Raw genomic sequence first — 22,936 nt, forward strand, 5'->3', positions numbered from 1 at the left:
TCATACATTTAACCCTTCCATTCCCAGACTAATTTTTGTGAACCTCCTCTGGATCCTCTCCAATGCCAGTAAAAGGACTAGATGGGATACAGTTTGTCCAATGTGTTCAGGAAAGTGTCCTTAGTCAGCACATAGAAGTCCAAATGACAGAATGTGAAATACTTGATCTCCTCTTATCTGAGAATGTATACAGTGTACAACCTGAAATACTTACTCTTCACAGAAGAACCCTAAAAGAATGAATGACAGAAATACATTAGAACCCCAAAGCCCCCTCTCCTTCCTTCCCTGCACAAGGAACAGCAAAGCATCAATGTCTTGTCTTGTCCTGTCCATACTACAACAACCACCACCACTGGACTATAAACGTGCAGGAGCAGTGTGTGGTTAAGTGCCTTGCTCAAGGACACACATGCTGCCTCGTCTGAGGCTTGAACTAAGGACCTTCAGATCACTAGTCAAAAGCCTTAACCACTAGGCCACACGCCAATGCATCAACCTCCTCCCCTTCCCTTTTCATCCGATTTAGCAAAAAAGTGTCAATGCCCACTACCCACTAGGCAATAGCAAAGCAGCCATAGAGAGACCATGATCTGCAGCAAGCAAAAAAAATTGTTTATCCAATTGATCGACATGTCACAGGCTCTCCCTTTCTCACTAATAATAGAGTGATATCATCCATTTCACAGTGAAAGGAGAGAGTAAAAGTCGCTGTTATAGCTACACGGTCTACTGCATTGCTTTTTATTCCGAGATTTTCTGACTTGAGAGTCGGCAGCAAACTCTCCCACCCTCAAGAGAAAGAGAGAGAGAAAAATCCTGATGTTCCTACTCCCGTGATGCCTCTGTCGGCAACACCGGCTTGGATTTGGTTGTCCACATGGCCGCACCACAGAGGTGCCATCTTCCCAGTCGTGCCTGGGCAATGTCAGAATAATGGTCGCTGGCAAACTTCAGGAGCATGAACTCATCCGCCATAGAAAAAATGCAGTCTGAATGCCGTCAGGACCTTCATATATGCCTTTTCCATAGATAAGCTCAAAGAGGCAGCCTCGGTGCCAACTTAACTCCAACATCTTCTCAACCACTGAAGTCAGTCTAATTGGCCTATAATTTCCTTTGTTCCATATCTGTCACTTCTTAAAGAGTGGATTGACATTTTCAATTTTCCACTCCTCCTGAAACATTACAGAATGTAGTGATTCTTAAAAGATCATTACTATTGTCTCTGCAATCTCTTCAGCTACTTCTTTCAGAACCCTAGGATGTAATTAATCTGATCCAGCTGACTTACCTACCTTTAAATCTTTCAGCTTCCCAAATACCTTCTCCTTCTTATTGCAACTTCAGTCCCCCCTGGCCCTCTCACTTTTCTGGCATACTACAATGTACTTCCACAGTGAAGAATGACACAAGGAAATTTTCTATCATTTCTTTGTTCCCAATTAATACCAGTCTAGTGTAATTTTCCAGTGGTCCAATGTCCACCATCACCTATCTTTTACTCTTTATATATCAGAAAAAGCTTCTGGTATTTTGTGTTTTTTTTTTCAATTATTGACCAGCTTATCTTGACATTTCATCTATTCTCTCCTGCCATCTGTAGGTTTCTGAAAGCTTCCAAATCTTCTGACTTCCAAATATTTTACTATATTATATGCTCTCTTTTGCTTTTATGCTGCTTTGACTTCCCTTGTCAGCTATGGTTGCCTCATCCTCCCTTTAGAATACTTCTTTATTTTTGGGATGTATCTATTCTGCACCTTCTGAATAACCCACAGAAATTCCAGCCATTGCTGCTCTGCCATCATCAATCAACTTTGGCCAGCTCTTCTTATGCCTCTGTAATTCCCTGTACTCCACTGTAATACTGATACATCAGACTTTATCTTCTCCCTCTCAAATGGCATGGCAATTCTATCATATCATGAACACTGGCTCCCAAGGGTTCCTTCACCTTCTGCTCCCTAATCAAATTTAATTCATTACGCAACACCCAATCCAGAATTGCCCTTCCCTTAGTGGGTTCAACCAAAGATGCTCTAAAAAGCCATTTTGTAGCATTGTATAAATACTCTGTCTCGGGATTCAGCACCAGCCTAATTTTCCCAATCTACCCGCATATTGAAGTGCCCCCATGACATTTTCCTTATTACATGCCTTTACTATGTCCTGTTGAAATGTATATTCCATATCCTGGCTAGAGTTAAGTGACCTGTATATAAATCCTATCAGGGTCTTTTTACCCTTGGAGTTTCTTAATTCTACCCACAAGGATTCACGACTTCTGATCCAATGTCATCTCTTTCTGATGATTTGATTTCATTTTTTTTTAAACCATCAGAGCCACCCCACCACTCTACCTACCTGCATGTCCTTTTGTTACCATGTATATCCTTGGATGTTAAGCTTCTAACTATGAACTTCTTTCAGACATGGTTCAGTGATGCCCACAATGTCATACCTGACAATCTCTAACTGCGCTATAAGATCATCTACCTTATTCCGTCTACTCCAAGCATTCAAATATAATACTTTCAGTCCACTCTTCATCATCCTTTTCAATTTTGACCTGGCATCATACTTCACTTCATCCTACTGACTACAATTTTGCCCCATCATCTGCCTGTCTTTCCTCGCAGTCTCACTACACACTGCATCTATTTGTATGTCAACTGCCCCATCCTCAGCTCTATCACTCTGGTTTCCATCCTCCTGCCAACTTAGTTTAAAACCTCCTTAACAGCTCTTGCAAAACTGCCTGCAATTGTATTGTTTCCCCTCAGATTCAGGTGTAACCTGTCCTTTTTGTACGGGTTATACCTTCCAGAACTATAGGATGTGTGGGGCAAAAGGCACAAACACTCAGGCAACACCCTCCTTTGTTGAGGACAGTACTTTTGGACATCCCAAGAAGACAATTCTTGATGAATCAAGAAACTGGATGTCACTGAGCCAGTGATGTCACTGAGCCAGTGATGTCACTGAGTCACTTGCTTGTGACTTGAACAAGTGCACCATCAGCACCACAGGGAATTGCTAAGCTCATTAGTTTTAAGATTATACTTCTAGGGCAAGGCAGGTTTTATCCAAAGTTTCAGCAATCAGTATACTGTTGAGTATAGCATGAGTGAGGTCACTAGGCAAGGAGGATTAGCTACTGCCCTCTTTCTATAAGTAGAGATAGACAGAATAATACAACACTAAGGTTGGCCTGTGATCGTGGCAACATTACAACACATGATAGCATTCAGATTGCCCCAAATCCATATTTATGACTATATCCATCATCACAAGCCAGACAGTTTCCTGATGGAAAATGTATTTCCTCACAAGCAGATTATTTGTGACCAGCTGACAGTGCATCATACTGATTTTTGCCAACTTTTTTAGCAGCAAGAATGATGCTCTTGTTCCAATTCTGTATGCTATCTTTATTTCTATCAAGTCAAGGAATTTGTGTCTGGCTAGTGGTTAACAAGATAGATTTTATCCTTGATTCATTTTCCGTATCAGGAAAGTTGAACACTGCCATCCTTCCACTAGAAATGTTGGTCCCTTGTGATTAACATTGTTCCAGTTGGTTTGAATAATCAGACAGAGTGTTGTTGTGAAAACATACACCATGCCAAGAGTGATGTGCAGCCAATTTTCACCTCCAGGGTATCATGCTATAATTGTTAGTGTGCAAAAATACAGACAGTTTCTCAATCTATCAAGAATTGTCTCCTTGGGATGTCCAACATTACTGTACTCAATAAAAGAGTAGTGTGTTGCCTGAAGATTTGTGTTTATTCTTGCTTGCCCCACATATCCCATAGTCGTGAGGGAGCATTTCTAGTATGGGTCACATATAGGTCAACCTTTGGTATGAGATATTGGTATCTTTAGGTATGTACGGGTGTTAGGCAAGGCTGGTGGGTCACAAATTTTTTTAACCTGAACTTGAACCCAACTATTTAGTAAGAGTGTACACTTCCTATATATATTCACTTTTCAAGATCTTTGCATTGCTTTCAAGGTCAGTATTTTTTGCCTGTCCATAATAGCCATTGAAAAGATGATGGTGAGCCACCTTATTTAATTTGGTGCAGTCCTTCTGGAATACTGTTTAGGAGAGAAGCCTGGGATTTAGTTCTAATGACAATGAAGCATCAGTGATATTGTTCTATCTAAGGATGGCGCATGATTCAGAGGGAAACCCTATAGGTGATAGTGCATCCATGTGCTTGCTGCCATTGTCCTGCTCAGTCTTACAACCCTTGTGTGTGGGGAGAACCCCAGCTGAGCAACTATAGTGCATTTTATGGATGGTATTCATTACAGCCATTGTGCTCCAATGGAGGAGGGACTAGATGTTCAGAAACATAAAAAGACAGAAACATAGAAAATCTATAGCACCATACAGGTCCTTCAGCCCACAATGCTGTGGCGAACATGTACTTACTTTAGAAATTACCTTGGGTGACCCATAGCCCTCTAGATAGATAGATAGATAGATAGATACTTTATTCATCCCCATGGGGAAATTCAACTTTTTTCCAATGTCCCATACACTTGTTGTAGCAAAACTAATTACATACAATACTTAACTCAGTAAAAAATATGATATGCATCTAAATCACTATCTCAAAAAGCATTAATAATAGCTTTTAAAAAGTTCTCTATTTTTCTAAGCTCCAAGCACCTATCCAGTAGACTCTTAAAAAACCCTGTTGTATCCGACTCCATCATCATCACCGGCAGCCCATTCCACGCACTCACCACTCCCTGCGTAAAAAACTTACTCCTGACATCTCCTCTATACCTGCTTCCAAGCACCTTAGACTGTACCCTTTCGTGTTAGCCATTTCAGCCCTGGGAAAAAGCCTCTGACTATCCACATGACCAATGCCTCTCATCATCTTATGCGCCTCCATCAGGTCACCTCTCATCCTCCGTTGCTCCAAGGAGAAAATGCCAAGTTCACTCAACCTATTCTCATAAGGCATGCTTCCTAATCCAGGCAACATCCTTGTAAATCTCCTCTGCGCCCTTTCTATAGTTTCCACATCCTTCCTGTAGTGAGGTGACTAGAACAAGCACCGTACTCCAAGTGGGGTCTGACCAGGGTCCGATATAGCTGTAACATTACTTCTCGGCTCTTAAACTCAATCCCATGGTTGATGAAGGCCAATGCACCGTATGCCTTCTTAACCACAGAGTCAACCTGCGCAGCAGCTTTGAGTATCCTATGGACCCCAAGATCCTTCTGATCCTCCACACTGCCAAGAGTCTTACTGTCAATACTATATTCTGCCATCATATTTGACCTACAAAAATGAACCACCTCATACTTATCTGGGTTGAACTCCGCCTGCCACTTCTCAGACCAGTTTTGCACTCTATCAATGTCCCGTTGTAACCTCTGACAGCCCTCCACACTATCCACAACACCCCCAACCTTTGTTTCATCAAATGATGTGTTTAGTGTAAATGATTGGAAGGCATTTAAGAGGGGTGCTTTATCATCAAGCTGCTTGGTGCTGTATTCAGTTTGAAAGTTGACAATACTCTGTTATGCCTTGTACACTTTGGAAAGGCCTTGGTAGATCAGGAGAATAATCATTTACCGAGAAGTGCTCTGCCTTCGTATTCACAAACATTCAAAATCATTCAGGAATCATTAATAAATAAAATTCATATTAAGAATAATTAAGATAATAAAAACACAGACATTAACAACAATTAAATATATTTAAATGGACTGAAGATACAGAAGATCAAGTTATCATTTCAGAAAACAAAACCTGCAGATACTGAAAATCTGAAACAAGAACAGGATGTGCCTGAACCACTCAACAGGTCAGGCAGCATCAGTAGACAGAGAAACAGAGATAAACTTTCACATTGTCAATGACCATTCATAAGATGCCACCTGATTTCCTGAGTATTGTTTTTCTTCACTTACTTACCATTTTCCCAGCAGCAGTCTCTGGCTGTGCTTATCAAAGGGGCAGCTGAACTTCAATCACTGGCAAGTTTTCCAGCCCAGGAGCTGGAAATACCATGCAAACCCTATTGGACCCATGTGGACCTTTAAGCAGAGGATCTGCCGCTGTCTTATTAACTTCTTTCAGTCCAGAGTTATGTTTTCCACTATATGCATACACAGACACCAAATGCAGAACAAGGCAGAAAGTTATCCAATATCTGTGACTAACAATTGACAAAAAATAATTCCCTCTTAGTTCTGTGTGCCTTGTATGCATTTTTTAACCTGGCTGAGCAAGAGGACTGTGTGTGTTACTTAAGCCAAGAACATAGGTGTGTACGCAATGGAGGCAAGCCCACTCTTCTAGGGATCATTGCTTTTGTTTCTTGTGGCTATTACTGGCTAGAATAAATATTTGCATTTACTTCCTAAGCATGGAAAATAACATTTCACAGCAATATATAAGACCTTGGCTGGAAGTCACATCTAACCTTTGAAGCTGAAGGGATCTCAGGCAGCCTCATTGAAAATGATACCTATTCCAAAGTGCTGAGCATGTTGTGCTGACTATATAAAGTCAATTTGTACAGAACAAGACCTGCAAATGTAATTTAGATAATTACCAGACAATCTGTTAGATGATGCTGCTTGGAAAGTGGATACTGGAGAGTACATTCCTGCTCTTCAAAACGTGAGAGGGGATTATTTACAACCTTGGTTGTAAATGATCACAATGTAGGGCTTTTCTGATATTACAGCATGGCAATGAAGCAAAGACTTTAACACTGTGCTCTAGTCCTTGGAGAGGGACTTCAACCTACAACGGGACTGGTAGCTGACATTGCTTCCACTGAAGCACTGTTGACACTTTTGAAAGCTCATTACTTACTATCTTTTTAAAGAAACCTGCAGAATCCAAAGAACTGCTGAGAGTATATTGCCCAATATAATAATTGTATTTCTAGTGAAGCCAAAGAATTACAAATCTAACATATGAGTACACTCCAGAGCAATAGTTTAATTTTTCACAAGCAAAAGAAAGCAAGATGGCCTGGAAATTAAAATGTGCTTTAAAAGTACATTTAAGCAGGGAAGTAAGGATCATGTCAATTTTGTGCATTCCTCTTGGCCAGAAAATCTATTTTGAGGTATGAGCCATTATCTAGGATTGAAACTCACACAGTGGTCTTTCATTTGTGAGCTTCTGTATTTGTGCACAAGGGAGAATGTAAAGCAGATGGTGTTCAGGAATACGAGGGGTGATTGATATGTTTGTGGCCTAAGTTAGAAGGAGTCGATTTTAGAAAACTTAGAACATTTATTTTTCAACATCGTCCCATCGTACATTTGCACACTTATTCCAGCAGTCATGGAGCATATGGATTTCGGACCTCCAGAAAGTGTCCACAGATGGGTGATTGATAAGTTTCTGGCCTAAGGTAGAAGGAGATGAGTTATACAGCTCTCGTTACATGTACATGCAGGTCAACTCTTTGAGTGATTATGCAGGAAGTTTGAAGTTAATAACTCATTTCCTTCTACCGTAGGCCACAAACTTATCAATCACCCCTCGTAGAGTGGGGCAAGAGGATTGAAGGGTAAGAGTTGTGGAGGGGAGTTTCTCCAGATGACTGAGAAAATCACCACGAGGAAATCTAATGTCAGATTTAATTGACTAGTCAAGCAGACGATTAGAATATTATGAGGGTCAGTTTAGAAAATGATCACTCAGGGAAAAGATCAGAGAGCAGACAGAGAAAGGTGTGGTTGGAGAGATGATCAACTTGGCAGCCAGAGATTACTGTGTGCCAGAAGGAGCTGGCAGAATAGGTTTTCGCAAATAAAACAAAGTGAGGCATTTTAAATTTAATGAAACCAGTAACATATTTTATTGAAACACAAAAGCACACTAAAAATCCTTACGTAATCACAGCATCAAATCCAACTTGCCTCTTAAAGTGCAACCCCAACTCAATATCAGTGGTTGTGAATTATGTATGTTTCTCCCACTTACGTTACCCTACGTAGAATTGACTCATTTGTGAAGCCTTTGAGCCTGCCTGGAGCTTGGTTGAGCTGCCCAGTATGTGTCCTGTGTCCATGGGTGGAGGAACTGCAGGTGTGTCTGGCTCGTCTAGAGGTGCGTTGACACATGACATCATGTTGTGATGTCAGGGGTGTGGCAGTAGAATACTCTGAATCATGGTGGGCAGGTTTAAGGCAATCTACCAAAATATGTTCAGGTTTACCCCTCTTATCTATGATAAAAGTATTTTCTGCATATTCCAAAATGTGGAACAGGCCATCGTAAGGGGGTCTAAGGGAATGCTGGTGTGTGCCATGGCAGACAGAAACAAGCGAGGAGGAACATAGGTCAGCAGGAGCCCAAGAGTGCTGTACACCATGATAGGGTAGGAGCAGGTGAAAAGGAATTGAATTTACTGTGGAGGGTGGAACACTGTTGAAAGGCTGACAAGGCAGTCTTGTCTTCAGGAATAAGATCACCTGACACTTGTAATGGCTTCCCATATACCAACTCAGCCGTGGACAACTACAGGATTTCTTTTGGAGCATTTCTGAGCCCCAGCAGGACCCATGGGAGATGACCATGCCAACATTCATTGGTCAAAGGAGCTCTCAGAACAGCCTTTAAGGAGCGGTGAAACGGCTCGCATAGGCCATTGGACTGTGGGTGATATACCATGGTGTGATGTGGCTTAACACTGAAGTTCTGGGCCATCGTAGCCCTGAGGTCTGAAATGGATTGGGGACTGCGGTCAGAGGAAATATAGGAAATTTCAGATGGGATGACAAACCAAGTAACCCAGATGTTGATGAACGCCTGAGCCACATCTGCAGCCGTTGTGGATGCTAGAGGGATGACCTTGGACCTCCTGGAGGTACAGTCCACCATGGTAAGAAGGTGCGTGAAACCACAGAGGGGGAAGGGACCAACAATGTTCATATTGACATCATCAAACCATTGCTCGGGGACCTTGAGAGGTGCCAGTGGCACCTGAGCATAACGGTTAATTTTTGCCTACTGGCACTCTACATAAGCTACAGTCCAATCATGCAAGTCCTTTCTGAGGCCATCCCAACCAAAACTTTAGTGCAACCAGTTTCTGTGAGGCCTTCAAAGCGGATGCAAGCGGCCATGTATGGAGTCAAAAAACAGTCCACCTCCAGTTTACAGGCACGATGGGGTGAGGGCGACCGGTTGAGACATTGCACAGAAGAGAAACCCCAACTTCCCTGAACTTACTGTTAGCCAACCGCAGGCCTGTGAGTGCTGTTCGGTAAGCTTGGACCCCTTGGTCAGCTGCTATTACTGGCATCATCAACCCCTAGGCTGTGAGAGTCAATCAGCCAAGGCATTATTTTTTCTTGATATGTTGTATATCAGTTGTGAACTCGGATATGTAGGCCAGGTGGCGTTGTGGCCGGGGAGACCAAGGGCCTGTTATTTTGGCCAACGAGCGCACAGGTTTTGTGGTCAATAAACACTGTGAAATGGCAACCCTCTAGAAGAAAATTGTCAAACATGCTGTACTTCCTTTCAGGGGACGGAGCTGCCGGCTGAAGAAGGTGAACGGCTGCCACATTCCTCCAACCAGCTGTTTGTGCACGGCATAGGCTGAGGCTTCAGCTGTAATGCATACTGGTGTGTTGGAGAGCCAGTAGGGTGGCATTACAAAGAGCGCATTTGGTATCATCAAATGCCCTGGTCATGTCTGCTGACTAGTCTAGTACTTGATTAGGGGTATGGTCCTTAAGCACAATATACAACATAGTTTCAGCAGCTCACAGAATGAAGAGGTCATAAAAAATTCACCATGCCTAAAATCTCCTGTAATTTTCTAATAGTGTGGGGCAGTGGGAAATGCATAATAGCAGCTACCTTTGATGGGAGATGTGAAAGTGGAGAAAGTCAATGGGTGACAACCCAAACTGCCTTTCAACATGGTTAATAATCAATCCATATTGGCTTAAATGCTCAGAACTGTGCAGATATGAGATATGTGTTCGGATTTGGATGCATTGGTGACAAGAATGTCATCCAGGTAAGCAGAAGGAAAATCTACGTTCTTAATACAGTGTTCATCAATGTTTGGGAAGTCTGTGCTGCATTTTCTCAGTCCAAACAGCATGTGCAGTGACTCAAAATGGCAAAACAGGATTCTGTGGATGCAGGAAAGAAACTCGGATGGTAGTTTGCCTCCCAGGTGCCAGGGTCTGGGATGTTTCAGAACACATCCAAGATATCCTGCAGTGGGAGGGAGAACAGCCAGAGGTCGTGGTACATATTGGTACCAATGACATAGGTAGGAAAAGGGAAGAGGTCCTGAAAACAGACTACAGGGAGTTAGGAAGGAAGTTGAGAAGCAGGACCACAAAGGTAGTAATCTCTGGATTACTGACTGTGCCACACGACAGTGAGAATAGGAATAGAATGAGGTGGAGGATAAATGCGTGGCTGAGGTATTGGAGCAGGGGGCAGGGATTCAGATTTCTGGATCATTGGGACCTCTTTTGGGGCAGGTGTGACCTGTACAAAAAGGACGGGTTGCACTTGAATCCCAGGGGGACCAATATCCTGGTGGGGAGGTTTGCTAAGGCCAATGGGAAGAGTTTAAACTAGAATTGTTGGGGGATGGGAACCAAACTGAAGAGACTGGGGAAGAGGAGGTTGGCTCACAAATAGAGAAAGCTTGTAGACAATGTGAGAGGGAGGATAGGCAGGTGATAGAGAAGGGACGCACTCAGACAGAAGGTTTGAGATGTCTCTATTTTAAAGCAAGGATTGTTGTGAAGAAAGCGGATGAGCTTAGCACATGGATCAGTACTTGGAGATATGATATGGTGGCCATTACAGAGACTTGGATAGCTCAGGGACAGGAATGGTTACTTCAAGTGCTGGGTTTTGGATGTTTCAGAAAGGATAGGGAGGGAGGCAAAACAGGTGGGGGCGTGGCACTGTTGATCAGAGATAGTGTCACGGCTGCAGACAAGGTGAACGCCATGGAGGGATTGTCTACAGAGTCTCTGTGGGTGGAGGTTAGGAACAGGAAGGGGTCAATAACTTTACGGGGTGTTTTTTATAGGCCACCCAATAGTAACAGGGATATCGAGGAGCAGATAGGGAAACAGATCCTGGAAAAGTGTAACAATAGTAGAGTTGTTGTGATGGGAGATTTTAATTTCACAAATATCGATTGGCATCTCCCTAAAGCAAAGGGTTTAGACGGGGTGGAGTTTGTTAGGTGTGTGCAGGAAGGTTTCTTGACACAATATGTAGATAAGCCTACAAGAGGAGAGGCTGTACTTGATTTGGTTTTGGGAAATGAACCTGGTCAAGTGTCAGATCTCTCAGTGGGAGAGCATTTTGGAGATCGTGTTCATAATTCTATCTCCTTTACAATAGCATTGGCGAGAGATAGGAACAGACAAGTTAGAAAAGCGTTTAATTGGAGTAAGGGGAATTATGAGGATATCAGGCAGGAAATTGGAAACAGATGTTCTCAGGGAAAAGTACAGAAGAAATGTGGCAAAAGTTCAGGGGATATTTGTATGGAGTGCTGCATAGGTATGTTCCAATACCACAGAAGGTTATGGTAGGGTACAGGAACTGTGGTGTACAAAGGCTGTAATAAATCTAGTCAAGAAGAAAAGAAAAGCTTATAAAATGTTCAAACAGCTAGGTAATGTTAAAGATCTAGAAGATTATAAGGCTAATAGGAAGGAGCATAAGAAGGAAATTAGGAGAGCCAGAAGGGGCCATGAGAATGCCTTGGTGGGCAAGATTAAGGAAAACCCCAAGGCATTCTACAAGTATGTGAAGAGCAGGAGGATAAGACGTGAAAGAATAGGACCTATCAAGTGTGACAGTGGGAAAGTGTGTATGGAACTGGAGGAAATAGCAGAGCTACTTAATGAATACTTTACTTCAGTATTCACTATGGAAAAGGATCTTGGTGATTGCAGTGATGACTTGCAGCAGACTGAAAAGCTTGAGCATGTAGATATTAAGAAAGAGGATGTGTTGGAGCTTTTGGAAAGCGTCAAGTTGGATACATCGCCGGGAATGGATGAGATGTAACTCAGACTACTGTGGAAGGTGAGGAAGGAGATTGCTGAGCCTCTGGCGATGATCATTGCATCATCAATGGGGACGGGAGAGGTTCAAGAGGATTGGAGGGTTGAGGATGTTGTTCCTTTATTCAAGAAAGGGAGAAGAGATAGCCCAGGAAATTATAGACCCATGAGTCTTACCTCAATGATTGGTAAGTTGATGGAGAAAATCCTGAGAGGCAGGATTTATGAACATTTGGAGAGGTATAATATGATTAGGAATAATCAGCATGGCTTTGTCAAGGGCAGGTCGTGCCTTACGAAACTAATTGAATTTTTTGAGGATGTGACTAAACACATTGATGAAGGAAGAGTAGTAGATGTAGTGTATATGGATTTTAGCAAGGCACTTGATAAGGTACCCTATGCAAGGCTTATTGAGAATGTAAGGAGGCATGGGATCCAAGGGGACATTGCTTTGTAGATCCAGAACTGGCTTGCCCACAGAAGGCAAAGAGTGGTTGTAGATGGGTCATATTCTGCATGGAGGTCGGTCACCAGTGGAATGCCTCAAAGATCTGTTCTGGAGCCCTTATTCTTCGTGATTTTTATAAATGACCTGGTTGAGGAAGTGGAGGGATGGGTTAGTAAGTTTGCTGATGACACAAAGGTTGCAGGTGTTGTGGATAGTGTGGAGGGCTGTCAGAGGTTACAGCGGGACATTGATAGAGTGCAAAACTGGTCTGAGAAGTGGCAGATGGAGTTCAACCCAGATAAGTGTGAAGTGGTTCATTTTGGTAGGTCAAATATGATGGCAGAATATAGTATTAATGTTAAGACTCTTGGCAGTGTGGAGGATCAGAGGGATCTTGGGGTCCAAGTCCATAGGACACTCAAAGCAGCGGCACAGGTTGACTCTGTGGTTAAGAAGACATACGGTGTATTGGCCTTCATTAATCGTGGAATTGAATTTAGGAGCCGAGAGGTAATGTTGCAGCTATATAGGACCCTAGTCAGACCCCACTTGGAGTACTATGCTCAGTTCTGGTCGCCTTACTACAGGAAGGGCGTGCAAGCCATAGAAAGGGTGCAGAGGAGATTTACAAGGATGTTGCCTGGATTGGGGAGCATGCCTTATGAGAATAGGTTGAGTGAACTCGGCCTTCTCTCCTTGGAGCAATGGAGGATGAGGTGACCTGAAAGAGGTGTACAAGATGATGAAAGGCATTGATCATGTGGATGGTCAGAGGCTTTTTCCCAGGACTGAAATGGTTGCCACAATGGTTTAAGGTGCTGGGGAGTAGGTACAATGGAGATGTCAGGGATAAGATTTTTACTCAGAGAGTGTTGAGTGCATGGAATGGGCTGCCGGCAATGGTGATGGAGGCGGATACGATAGGGTCTTTTAAGAGACTTTTGAATAGGTACATGGAGCTTAGAAAAATAGAGGACTATAGGTAAGCCTAGTAGTTTCTAAGGTAGGGACTTGTTCAGCACAACTTTTTGGGCCGAAGGGCCTGTATTGTGCTGTAGGTTGTCTATGTTTTCTATGCTTCTATCACAGCATTTTTTAATGTCCTTTGAGCACACAGGCACCTATTGTTAGCTACTGACTGGATCAATTTTGGAAAAAACTAACTTTCCGACTAAACATGCCAAAAAGCCTTGAATATGTGAGACTAAGTAACAATTGGGGGTGGTGGTCACCACATGGGCGGCAACCATTATAAGACTTAGTGACTATATGGAGGGGTGAAGCCCAGGGGCTCTACAACTGACAAACACAGCCTTCACAGTTGCCAGCTTTTCTGGGTCCAGTCTAGGTGCACGGGCGTGGATTGGTGAGCAAGTAGTGGGAACATAGAGCTCAACCCCATGTAGTACTCAATGGACTGTAATGGAGAACGAGGGCTTGGTGAGATCTGGGAATTCGGCCAGCAGTCGAAACTAGCACTTTTGGATTTCTTTGTACTTTTCATTGGTTTATGCTGAACTTTTAAATAAAATCCTCAGGAGATTCCAACCATTGTTTGGACAAATGTTCCAATGCACAAGCCATTTTTCGCCCCTAAATGATAGGTTAATACATCCAGCTTGCTGTGCATTAGACCTTTACTCCTCTCTGTTTGATCCCTTCCCTTCATATATTGGCTTGGAAATTCTAACATCCTAATAGGTGCGCTGGATGAGAAAAACAGCAAAGCATTAATTTTTCTTTGGCAAGGGCTCTCCAGCCTGCACAGATGACCCCTTCTCCCGTCTTAAACCTTTCTCCTCTTCTGGACACCCTGCTCTGGTCTTCTGCCTGTACTGCATCATCTTATCACTAATTGTCAATGAGACATGAACTGTCATGACTTTAACACTCCTCTCTCCAGTTCTAATTTCACTCCCTCTGAATGCACTGCTCTCTACTCTTTCCACACCAATCCCAACCACGCCACTAAACCCACAGAAAATGGGGTACTGCAGTCTGGCAGACTGAACTCTACCTTGCTGAGACCAGGCGACAACTCTCAGAAACTTCCTCTCACTTATTCATTGAACAGGAATCCATTAAGGAACACCAGGCTATTGTCTCCCACTCCATCACCGACCTTATTGACTCTAGAGAACTCCCATCTGCTGCCACCAACCTCATAGTTCCCTTACCCTGCACCTCCCATTTCTGCTTCCTAGCCAAGATCCACAAACCTGCCTGTCTAGTTAGACCCATAGTTTCTGCCTGCCCCATCACCACTAAACTCATGTCTGCATACCTCGACAATTTTTATTCCCCCCCCCCCCCCCCGGTTCAGTCCCTCCTGACCTACATCTGTGACACTTCACTCACTCTTGATCTTTTCAATAACTTTAAATTCATTAGCCATTATTATCTCATTTTCACTATGGATGTCTAGCCCCATATACACCTCCATCCCCCATCAGGAGGGCCCTAAAGTCCTTTGCTTCTTTCTGGAGGATAGACACAACCAGATCTTGTCCACCACCACTCTCCTCCATCTTGCAGAGCTTGTCATTACTGTCAATAATTTCTCCTTTGGCTCCTCCCACTTCTTTCAAACAAAAGGTGTAGCCATGGGCACTTGCATGGGTGCCAACTATACTTGCCTTTTTAATACCTATGTGGAACAGTCAGTGTTCCAAGCCTACACTGACATCACTCCCTAACTTTTCCTATGCTACATCGATGACTGCACTTGTGCTGTTTCCTACACCCATGCTGAGCTTGTCGACATCATCATCTTTGCCTCCAACTTCCACCCTGTCCTCAAATTTACTTGGTCCATTTCCAACACCTCTTTCTCGATGTCTCTATCTCCATCTTTGGAGACGGTCTATCTAGAGATATCTTTTATAAACCCACAGAGTCTCATAGCTGTCTGGACAATGTCTCTTCCCATCCTGTCACTTGTAAAAATTCAATCCTCCTCTCTCAGTTCTGACTCCACTGCATCTGCTCTCGGGATGAATCTTTTCATTCCAGAACTAATGAGATGCCCTCCTTCTCCAAAGGAAGAGGCTGCCATTCCTCCACCTGCATCTCTTCCATTGCGCACATGTCTGTCCTCACCCCATCCTCCCACCACCACACCAGGGATAGTATTCCTCATATCCTCACCTACCATCCCACTAGCCTTTGTGTCCAACACATAATTCTCCATAACTTCCATCACCTCCAACAGGATTCCAACACCATATACATCTTTTCCTCTCCCCCACTTTCTGCATTCTGCAGGAATCACTCCCTATGTGACTCCCTTCTCCATTCATCCCTCCCCACTGATCTCCCTCCTGGCACTTATCCTTGCAAGCGGAACAAGTGCCATACCTGCTCCTAATCCTCCCTCCTCACTACCATGCAGGGTCCCAAACAATCCTTCTGGGTGAGACGGCACTTCAATGTGATTCAGTTAGGATTATTTTCTATATCCAGTGCTCCCAGTGTGGACTCCTGTGTATCAATGAGACCCGATGTAGATTGGTTGAGAGACTGCTTGGCTAAGCATCTCTGCTCTGTCTGCCAGAAAAAAATGGGATCTCCTGGTGGCCACCCATTTCAATTCTACTTCTCATTCCTGTTCCGAAATGTCATTCCATGGCCTCCAGTACTGCCACAATGAGACTGCACTCAGGTTGGGTAGCCTTCAATCTGATACCATTAACATCGATTTCACAAACTTTCGTTAATATCCCCCACTTTCACCACTCCCCATTCCTGTTTCCCCCTCTCACCCTATCTCCTTACCTGCCCATCACTTCCCTCTGGTGCTCCTTCCATTCCTTTCTTCCATAGCATTCTATACTCTCCTATCAGATTCCCCTTTCTCCAACCTTCTATCTCTTTCATTAATCAATCAACTTCCCTGCATTTTACTTCACACCCAACCCCTCTCCTGGTTTCACCTGTCACCTGCCACCTTGTACTTCTTTTTCCCCTACCCCACCTTCTTATTCTTACTTCTCCCCTTCCTTTCCAGTCCTGATAAAGGGTCTTGGCTTAAAATGTCAACTGTTTACTCTTTTCCATAGATGCTGCCTGTCCTGCTGAGTTCCTGCAGTATTTTGTGTGTGTTCTGATTTAGATTTCCAACATCTGCAGAGTTTCTCATGCTAGAGAAACACTAATGACTGTTTTTAGCTTTGGTCTTCATTGCTAATTTCAGTTACTAATTCAAAATTTGCTACTATTTGGTTCCAAGGCTAATCTTGGGTTGGAAGTGCTGCTGTGATTGGTTGAGTTTTCAGGGCTGAGGTAGCCAATTCAGCTCAGTTGCTTCATTTTTCCGATCAAGGAAGTGAGTGGGGTAGCAGAGAAAGACATCAAGGCATTAGAGTCTTGTCCTACCGTGTGATCTTGAGAATGCAGGCGTGAGACATGCAGTGGGGAATACTGTGGTTGGATTTCAAAGAGAGTGTTAACATTGATGATTAGGCTGAGGGTAAAGCCTTTCATTGCTAACAGGTCTGAGGATTGCATCAGTTCATTTGGAGAGCTGAGATAGGCACAAGTAGGCAGTGGGACAAGTTGATGTCACAGTGAGTAGATGTTCGTAACAGATAATCAAACATAGCTGATATGGCTCCCTGTCTGGCATGGCCATAGGAAAGTGAAAAAGCCCAGGGAGTGCCCTGCAATGATGTGTCACAGAAGCAGTGATCAGATTTCCTTAACAGTGTCTCCAAGGAAGAGTAATAAAGTTATCATCCTGTGTGTCTCTGATGTGGAAATCATAACAGGAGCAGATGTCCTGATGTATCCTGATGTATCGGCTCAGCTGAAAACACTAACCCCTTTCCCCTCTATAAATTACTGAGTTCTTTCTCTCAGCTTTGCCAGCTATAAAAGCCAACTGGTAGAACCATGGTGTGCTATATTACTTTGTCCACATTCTAGATGCCACTCAGAAGTTTCTATTGGATTGGAGGGTGCAGAAGGCCACCTCTTCAAGTGATTCATGACTTGTACGCAGCTGAGTTTTCAAGTATTGTTAAGCTCTCCGGAAACAGTTATTACCATGTTTCACTCAGAAGTAAAAATGGCTCAATATACTTCGAAAATTTCAGGAAAGATCATCTGCATTTTTTTAAACATTGGAGCTGGAGGCATAAAACTCAAAAACCATGCTACCCACTCTTGCCATTCATGTAATTATTCTTTGCTGCTGCAGTTGCTGGTTAGCCAAGTTGGAAACCTCTGTTGAATTTCCTTACTCTTTATCAATACAGAGCATCTTGTGATGCTCAAACTGCCACCATATCTATCTTAGCAAACTCAGCAGAGAAAAGGGATTTTACTCAGGATATTTACAACCTAATTTAGTTTCAAACTGGAGCAGCTACAAAATGAGCCATTTCTCCCTCCACAGATCTTATACCATAGCTTTCTTATTTTTTTTCTTTTTCTTTCCTGTGTGCTTGTATTTCTCAGCATGGAAAGGTGCTTGCGAAAATTCTCTGAGGAAACCACTTTGTAAATTTTTTTCCCTGAGAATTATTAACCCCAAAGCTGTCAACAACTTATTTTTGGACAACTGCAAGGTATCTTTGCCCTTTTCTGAATCTTGCAAACCACAAAAATCTCTTCAAAAATCTACATGTTAATCAAAATAAGCTGCTAAAAAGTTCAGAGTTCAATGTAAATTTATTATCATAGTATATATATGTCACCATATACAACCCTGAGATTCATTTTCTTGTGGACATACTCAATAAATCCATAATAGAATAATAACCATAAAAGGATCAATGAAAGACCAAATCAACAACCAGTGTGCAATAGACATACACGATGCAAATAAAAACATAAATAATAATAAAAAATAAGTAAGCAAAAAATATCAAGAACATGAGACGAAGAGTCCTTGAAAGTGAGTCCAAAGGTTATGGAAACATTTCAATAATGGGGCTAATGAAGTTGAGTAAACTTATCCCAATTGGTTCAAGATCCTGAGATTGAGAGGCAATAATTGTTCCTGAACTTGGTGGTGTAAGTCCTAAGGCCCCTGTTCCTTCTTCCTGATGGCAGCAGAATGTAGATGTGTTCAATAGTAATGACAGCTTTACCTGTCTTGGACTTGGTCATATCGGTTACTTATTGTAGGATTTTCCATTCAAGGGCATTGGTGTTTCCATACTTGGCTGTGATGCAGCCAGTCAATATACTCTCCACCACACATCTATAGAAGTTTGTCAACGTTTTAGATGTGATGCCGAATCCTCGCAAACTCCTAAGGAAGTATTTGGTGCTGCCATGTTTTCTTATAATTGCACTTACATACCGAGCCCAGGACAGATCCTCCAAAAGCTGTTACCCAATTGATTAAAGTTATTCCAGTGAAGTCATCTGTAGGAGGGATGCTTAAGCTGTCAGCAGAATTCCAAGGTGCCCTGTGATTAGAGATGAAGTGCTATGATTGGCTTTAGAAAATATAGTGAGTTATGATGTGATGTGATGTGATGTGTTAACAAAGAATATCAGAACCTTGAATCATGCCAAGGTAAAACAAAGAATGAATTTCTGTCAGAAATATGGACTACTCTGTGTGAAGATATTACATTTATGCAAATGATAATATGTTTCTTTCTGGAAATTAATGGATTTCATGCCAGAATTACTGCATTCAAAACAACTTTAGGATAGAGTTGATTAGTTCATTTTAATGAATTAATACTGGCAAATATCTTATAATGGACAGACGTTGTGTTAATATTCAGCACTGTAGTCCATCATGAGAGAAACGTAAATTGAGCATAGTAAATTTATGCAATTCATTTTTCATAACAAGCTCCAACTGTGTGTCTGCCCTGTGAAAACCCATACCATGTTTTACCTTGTCTTGGCTCAGTTTTCTCATCTGCTGTCTGTTAATGACATATATAATACATTGGTAATTTGTACATTGTATGTGAATCTTTTGGTGTGAAACAGGCCCCTCTGCCAATGGGAACATCATCTTCTGAATATTTCAGAATTTATATTTGGGGTCTGGACTCAGTAATTGTCAGCCAGAAAGACCCACTGAGAATGCTGCTGTTCCTGAGCTTTCATTAGTAACTGTCTAAGTAGAAAGGCTAACTCTAACTTCCACAAGCCATTCTAGTAGGTGTGTATTTTTATTATAATGGGAAAACAGCATTGTATCACATAGATGGTAATGAGTTCACATTAAACTGGCCTGCTGTTCAGACGTGCCTGTAGTATCACCTTGCCTGCTAAATGCAAATGTTGATTGTTATTACTATTCTCAGTATTTGTATTATTGTTATTAATAGGGGGTTTGTGTATCTCTGAAAGTTCATTTCGTTGTCCTGGTTCCACAGAACATCGCAACGTTCATCTGAATGTGGAATCAAACGTGAACCCTCCCATAAGGGGTATGTATGATGTCATTCCTGTGCACGTACTTGTCTTATGATACCATATGCAACAAATTCACATGATAATGGTTGAACCAGGAGGTCAAAACTCCCAGAACTGAATTCCTTTCACACATGTCTTTGGCTTATTTTCTAGATTACTGCTTAATTAGATAAATAAATGGGAAAAGTGAATATTCAAGCATGTATGTACTAACTAAAGTACATCATTTAACATTATGTTAATTTGAAACTGGTTGATAAAATTACATACTCAATGTGAAGTTTTAAGACATTTTACTAAACAAGCAGGGGATGTCCAAATGATATTCCATGTATATTTTTAATCATCACCACATTTTGACCCCCTGGTGTGGATCATTGGTTCCAAGGCACACACCACCCCACCCGTCCACCAAATGGTTGAGTTGTTGTTCACATAGTCTCACTGAATATAGAGATATAGAACTTGCTAAGGATAATCTTAAGGTGACTTAAAGAGACAGTATCCTTTAGCAGAACAAGGCTGCTGAAAACAGTGTTAAAAAAGATTGAATCTGTTCAACATGCAGTATCTTATTCGAGTGCTTAAGCCCCTGGGCAAACCTTCATCTGCTTTCTGTTAAAAAAAATCTGTTTATGTGTTGCAACATAATTCTTGCCGCCACTCAAATAAGAATAAAATGGCAAGCAATATCAGCAGCAGGGCTGAGTCCTGGAAAATGCAGAACTATTTTAGTCCAAGATTGAGTACTTGAATCAGATTTGTATTTGGAATGGATCTACCTAAGTGATTGGAATTGTTCACTGATATTCTCTGACTGCACTGTGTTATTTAAAGGAGTGATTTAAAATGTATTGTATGTATGAAGCGAGAATAGGTGCTGCATGAAGTACAATTTGAACTTAATTTTATGAACCAAAATATTTCATCTACAAGAAATACTGTCTCTTTATGACAACATGCCAGTATTGTTACTTGGAGCCAGCTTTTTAGATACAACAGATATTTACAATCAGTTTTGATATTCCATCTGTCTTTTAATAATGGAGGCCTTTGCTATTTTACTTGTTGACTGGATTTACTGTTCCATGAGAATCATTTTGCAATCAAGGCAACTGAAGTGGCTCGACTGACAGTGAAGTCCCAAAACAAAAATATACTGAAAATAGGCTGAAGTTGAACAGACTGAGTCATTGTCACATATAATGACTGATGTGCCTTAACGCCTTCTGGTTTGAACCAGAGCAGTGTGTCAGTGAACAGTGTCCCTGCTCTTCTCATTAAATGTCACTGTCAGTTTATCAGAATCATCTGTATGAAAAATAAATTTATTATACTGGAACTGTCATTCTGTATCTCCAAGTGTACCAGCTACATTTGAGAAGAAACTTCCGTGACATTTTGTCTGTAGTTGGACTTGTTTTCTCTCATTTGTTTTAACTTTATAGCAACATGTATTGTGTCCTATCAAGCTGACAGCAGAGAGGCAAATGACACCTAGTTGCTGTTTCCATATCAACATAACAAAATATGTGTTTGCTATTTTAAAAGACCACTAAGCTCAAAAAGAGCAGGAACTATTTCATTCTATTGGTCCTGACACAATTTTCAGAGATGTTTTAAGAAAAAGATTTCCATGCTTTTGTTTCTGTGATAAATTTAACTAAGCAGCTTGTTATTGATAATCTTTACTTTCTCTCATAAAGTAGAGAATAATGCTCAGAAAGACCTTTCATCAAACTGAAGACTCTATTGATGTGCTCTTTAGAATGCACACATATAATGGCAGTCAACACCATGAATATGGAACAACAAGGAAATTGCTGTGACTTTTCTTTATATGGCCTTTATGATGTTCTAAACCTCTGTATGGTTATCTAGAGTCTCCTTTACTAAATTCCCAGTCTTCTTTTTGTTCAAGTCTTCAGTCCCTTGCATATCTGTTCTGCATTCTCTAGCCTCTTCTCTCATCTTCTAAATGTGAGAGTATGGAGGCCCCTTCTGCTTAATATTTTATCAAAGGACAAACTCTTCATCTCAGGAAACAACCTCCACTGCACTCCCCCATCTCTTCCACGTATCATTTCTTAGGGTAAGGACACCAAACTGTACACAATGTTTCAGATCCTCTTGCTAAAGAGATCAGATAACTTTAAGAAAAAAATGCATCATTGTTTTCTATTGTATCATTTCACCATTGTGGTAATCAAAAATGAAAATCTTGAAGCAGGAAGATAGTGGTTAATGCTTTAACTACAGACTTAAAAAGGCTCATGGATTGGTATGGTTGTAACATTACAGGGAAAGACCTATAGAGAAGGGCTTTATTTATCAGATTGGACTGTAAACAAAGATATGATCACAAAACTAACCAAGCATAAAAGATAAGTCAATTAAAAAAAAAACAAAATAATGCAGATTCTGGAAATATGAACTATAAACAGAAATTGCTGGAGGTACTCAGCAAGTTGGGCAATGTCTTGCTGAGAAAGAGAAAGAACGGAATTAATGTTTCAAGCTGATGAAGAAAAATATCATCAAAATTAAATGTTAGCTCTGCTCTATCTCTCCACAGTTACTGTCAGACTTGTGGGGTATTTCCAACATTCTCAGTTTTCATTTAGCTAACTCCTGTTCTTTGTTCAAATTTCTAGCATTATACAATATCATTTAATGATGATTTTTGTTTTTTTTTTGCCAGGTAATACTGCAGGAACTATAACTTTTGCTATCATTCTACATCTCTTCATAAAGTAACAGTAACTTGAAAAATGATGCTTTCAAGTCCTTTTTAATTCAACAATATAATACTTTTACTTTTCTCCATTGTGTTAAAACTTCCAGTTCACAATACAAGCCTAACTAGGACCAATTCTGGAATGTACATAAGCAAAATTATGGAACAATGCAGCGTTAGGCTTAAACTGAAATCCAAATGATAGACCACAGAGAAGTTCTATTTAGAGCTGATTTGAAATAGCATTGCCTGGAGATTAAATTATTACATAGAGCGAAGTCTCTTGAGA

General features: G+C 41.5%; 1 protein-coding gene across 4 annotated transcripts in view; it reads left to right on the forward strand.

The window, feature by feature from the left end:
* Nucleotides 1-22,936, forward strand: part of pcdh11 (protocadherin 11) — a 798,581-nt gene that overhangs the window by 689,594 nt on the left and 86,051 nt on the right. For 2 of the 4 annotated variants that reach the window (XM_073058401.1, XM_073058402.1), the window contains exon 4: nt 19,823-19,924. The exons of 1 other annotated variant lie outside the window; for it this stretch is intronic. In XM_073058401.1, the coding sequence (XP_072914502.1) occupies nt 19,823-19,924 (102 nt within the window). The remainder of the gene's footprint in view (nt 1-19,822; nt 19,925-22,936) is intronic. One more of the 4 variants, XM_073058403.1, reaches the window with a different exon arrangement.

The sequence above is a fragment of the Hemitrygon akajei genome, chromosome 10 (assembly GCF_048418815.1).
Source record: "Hemitrygon akajei chromosome 10, sHemAka1.3, whole genome shotgun sequence".
In the NCBI taxonomy this organism is placed as follows: domain Eukaryota; kingdom Metazoa; phylum Chordata; class Chondrichthyes; order Myliobatiformes; family Dasyatidae; genus Hemitrygon; species Hemitrygon akajei.